Source organism: Solea solea, chromosome 7 (assembly GCF_958295425.1).
Source record: "Solea solea chromosome 7, fSolSol10.1, whole genome shotgun sequence".
Taxonomy (NCBI): Eukaryota; Metazoa; Chordata; class Actinopteri; order Pleuronectiformes; family Soleidae; genus Solea; species Solea solea.
The window spans coordinates 2,495,578-2,499,967 of record NC_081140.1 but is presented as its reverse complement, the minus strand read 5'-3'; the positions used below and the strand labels follow the sequence as shown (position 1 = coordinate 2,499,967).

The following is a 4,390-nucleotide window of genomic DNA, read 5'->3' as shown; positions in this document are numbered from 1 at the left end:
AATAATAGAGTATCTCTCAGTGGTTGTGAGGACAAATATGACGTGTCTTAATGCATGAATTATTAAATTAAATTAAACTCATTCATGTTGTGCATTTAGTCTTTCTTCACATATTTTTCTGTACCTGTATTACTGTAAGCTAAAAATAATATGGATAACTTTAATCAGAGGCATGACTCGGTGCCTCGACCCATGATAGCTTTCTTTGTGTTTCTCTCTGGTCTCAACAGGATTATATAACATTTGGGTCCAAACAGCGCCACCAAGAGGCCAAAACTGGAGGCCAGGATGGCAAATACCTCCACTGCATCTGCATATTTGCCTGGTGAGCTGATGTAAGCAGGAACAAATGCCACCCACACTGCACAGAAGATCAACATGCTGAAAGTGATGAGTTTGGCCTCATTGAAACTGTCTGGAAGATTCCTTGCTAGAAAAGCTAACAAACAACTGAGGACAGCCAGTAAACCAATATAACCAAGTAAAACTGCAAAACCAACTGTGGACCCAACTGCACACTCATAAACTATCTTGTCACTCTGATACTGGGTGTTTTTATGAGGCACTGGTGAAGCAGAGACAAGCCAGACAGTGCAGATTGCTGCTTGAACAGAAGTCAGAACCAGAACTGTCCCTCTCTGCTGCACAGCACCAAACCACTTCAGACTGGACTCACCTCCTGGTTTGGAGGCCCTGAACACAGCCAGAACCACCATGGTTTTCACCAGAATACATGAGACACAAAGCACAAAGCTGATGCCAAATGCTGCATGTCTTAGTTGACAAGTCCAAAGTTTGGGTCGTCCAATGAAGAGCAACGAGCAGAGGAAACAGAACTTAAGTGATACCAAGAGCTGGAAACTGAGTTCTGAATTGTTGGCACGAACTATAGGTGTGCTGCGATGATGAATGAAGATGCCCAGAACAACAACACAGATAAATGTGCCCAACAGTGAGGTGGTTGTCAAGCAGATACCCAGAGGCTCATGGTAGGAGAGGAACTCTGTTTTCTTAGGAACACAGTGGTCACGCTGGGGGCTGGACAAGAAATCTTCTGGACAACTGGTGCACTCCATGGAGTCTGAGAAAAGAGGGAAAGTGATGAGAAACATGTTTATACAACATCTCTGAACTGTGGTGTTTAAAACTTTACACTCACCAGTTGTATTGCTGATCTTTCCCTCAGAACAAGGAACACAGTCAAAACAACACTCAGGTTCCCCCTTCTTTCTGGCCATGCGGGTACCTGGAGGACAACTCTCACTGCACACTGACCGAGGAGGCTGTGTGGCGAAACATCAGTATCGGTTAGATTAATCTATAATGATTAAGGAAAAGAGATGGTAGTCTGACAAAATAAGAAATAACCTGTTTGGATTCAAAGTTCCAGAAGATTTTGTCTTCGTCCAGTGTGATTTCTTCACCTTTGAAGGCTGACCTCTTAACCTCACCCACTCTCTGAACTTTAGTTCTTCCATCAGGGAGCCACACCCAGTTCATGATGTCATATACAGGTAAGGCATCACCATTTTCATCAAATGTCACTTGATCACCAAATGTTGTCATGAAGTTGACTTTTTCCAAGTAATACATAAGCTTTGGATATTAAATTAATATTTATAAGAATAAAGCATGTAGAAGAAAAAACATCAAAAAGTCATTTGTCAACTGTATGCTGTTATTGATATATCATTTTACAGCTGTAAGGTAACCTTGAGTGTCATGAAAGGCACCTTTAAATAAAATGTAGTATTATTATTATTATTGCTATAACTTGTGTTTTATGGTGTGAGATCTGTTGCTCTTTTAAAGATGGTAGTTGATGGGAGATTATGTCAGCACTCTTTGCCCATCTAGGAGATTTAATTAAAAACTAAAACATGTTGGCTCCTCTATCTCTTAAGGCCAAGCCCAGCCGCCATACAGGAACTCATTTATTCTTTCTATTGCTGCCCACAGCTTGTGACCATAGGTATGGGTTTTAATTTAGATTGACCATTGCCCACTGCTCCATTGACTCCCAGAGAAGCTTAGCTTCCATGGTAGTGACATTTTCATCACATTTGTCCAATCACTGTCGAGCTCAAACACACTGACCCTTAGGACCCTATATATGTATATATGCTTATGTGGAAGTGGAACACTCTGCAGATGCGCAGCATGGTAAGCACAATGGTTTAGTCATGAGACAATATGAAACTAAATTGTGAGTGTTTGTGAGTAATGCTGGCAACATGTTTTTGTAACATTAAATGCCAATGATTTTTTTGTTGTTGTATTTTTACTAAAATAATGGTAACTTACAGTAAGTAATGAGGGTTGTGTGGGGGTCACCCCAGCTGACTACCCCAGCTCTTATTCTCTGCAGTAGTGGTCAGGCCTGTGACTGCAGCTGAAAAACCAAGTGCTGAATTTTACATTTAAGTTTGTTTCATGTGGTTTAACTGTCTGCTTTCTCTGGGGAGAAGAAACCCTCCACTCAAGGTACCAATGTCATTAATTAGGCGAAAAGAAGATTTGAGTGTAAACTGATATCTCACCTGCCATGGCTCCAGTCTTTGTAAATGAGCACAGGTGTTGTTGCTGAAAGGTCCTCTCCCTGGCTCACACTGCAGCATGTCATCAAGAGCATACGCCAGAGCGTACACAGCTTTATACACATTATACTCTTGCCTGAGGTCTGAAACATCCAAGAACTCATTCTCCACATTCTCTTTAACTTCCTGTCCAGTACATAATTCTCCTTCAGCTTCCACCCAACCTGCTGGAGGTGGTGCAAATCTACACTGAAATGTGTGTTCCCAAAACTGATTCACCTGAAAAAGATTTTTTTTAAAGATAATGACACTATTTTATTTTGCAAATACCACATCAGACTGAAGATTCTCACCATGCTATTTCCATTTGTGGTGATGTAGTTTAGTTCAGGACGCACTTTTAACAGGAAGTCACTGAGTCCTGGTATTTCTCCTCGACGGATGGCAATGCCCAGTGTTCCCCCCAGGTACTGCATGAAGTGAGGAGTTTGGAGTGAAGTGCCTGATGTCCAGGCTTCACTGGCCATCCACAGCAAGCCTGTCACATTGTGCCTCACTACCTGTACATTGGATTATACCAAGTTATTATAAACAACAATTATGTACCAGTACAAGTATCATCTAGTTCATACAGTTGAAGACATACACAAGCATGCACATAATAAGAGAAAAGTGGCCGACCTCTGTACCAAAGTTGGTCAGTGTTATCAGGCTTCAAACCCTACTCTAAATGCCTGAATATAGTGAATTACTATTGCTTATTGCTTTAGTCATGCTTGACATCTACAGAGTTGCAGACGCCATATTTTGTCTGCAGCCAAACCACTCACTCCAGGCAGACCAATATTGAAGGTGGGTAATATTGAAATTCACCAAGTAAGATGTGGTAAATATTTTAACCAAAAGTTGGTAAGCAGGGACCAAAGGCCACCCACACTGCACAGAAGATCATCATGCTGAAAGTGATGAGTTTGGCCTCATTGAAACTGTCTGGAAGATTCCTTGCTAGAAAAGCTAACAAACAACAGGACAGCAAGTAAACCAATATAACCAAGTAAAACTGCAAAACCAACTGTGGACCCAACTGCACACTCATAAACTATCTTATCACTGTGATACTGCATCCCAAAATGATGCTTTTTTCTACATGATGACGACTCTGAGTGCTTAACACCAGCAGATGTCAAACCCTGGGCCAGGACCTGTTCACCAAACCTTCCCTCCTTCCTATAAACAATCCAGAGAAAGGAAGCAAAAGCTGCAAGTCTGCATTTGTTGGACAGAGAAAGCACAACACTTTCTCCAGGTTTGTGACACAGAAACACAAGTAGAGTGATGTACAGGTGTATTTTTTTGTTCAAAAACAGTTATGTTGAATGATATATCAACACCTACCTCTTTCATGAGGTTAAACATGATACTCTCATGTGCAAACACAATCACCACTCGAGCTGTAGATTTCTTCACAACCTCCACTACCCTTGTCACTTCAGCAGGGTCATAACCCCAGGGCAAACTCTCAGTGTAAGCCAGACAAACTCCACCAGCTGGACCCAGATCAGCGTGAAAGGATCGGGCAGCATTGAAACCATAATCATCATCACTGATGATCAGACCTGCCCAAGTCCAACCAAAGTGTTTTAGAATCTGAATCATAGCATTCACCTATGTGGACACAGAGGAGAGGGATTAGTGCACAGGCTGGAATCATCTTTACTAGAAATCTTGCTAAACAGGTTCATCAAAGACTCATGTTTAATCACTGTCTTTAAGTGTTGTATATCTGACACCACACAGTTCTGCAAATAACACATAACATGACTTGTTTTCACCTGAAAAGAATCACTCGGAAT

General features: G+C 41.5%; 1 protein-coding gene across 1 annotated transcript; it reads right to left on the bottom strand.

Moving 5' to 3' along the window:
- Positions 1-2,330: 2,330 nt before the first annotated feature.
- LOC131462849 (extracellular calcium-sensing receptor-like) lies at positions 2,331-4,188 on the bottom strand. The gene is made up of 4 exons (XM_058634382.1): positions 3,933-4,188; positions 2,891-3,097; positions 2,489-2,816; positions 2,331-2,392 (listed from the first exon to the last, which is right to left on the bottom strand). The coding sequence occupies exons 1-4, from the start codon at positions 3,951-3,953 to the stop codon at positions 2,331-2,333; spliced, it is 618 nt and encodes a 205-aa protein (XP_058490365.1). The 5' UTR covers positions 3,954-4,188.
- Between the last annotated feature and the right edge of the window lie 202 nt (positions 4,189-4,390).

Bases quoted from the DNA above. Each gene is read 5' to 3' on its own strand.
- LOC131462849 (XM_058634382.1), bottom strand. From the start codon at position 3,953: ATGTTTAACCTCATGAAAGAG. The intron at 2,817-2,890 runs GTGAGAATCTTC...AATCTTTTTCAG, and splicing joins CCACAAATGGAAATAGCATG to GTGAATCAGTTTTGGGAACA. The intron at 2,393-2,488 runs GTACCTTGAGTG...TTGGTTTTTCAG, and splicing joins TCGCCTAATTAATGACATTG to CTGCAGTCACAGGCCTGACC.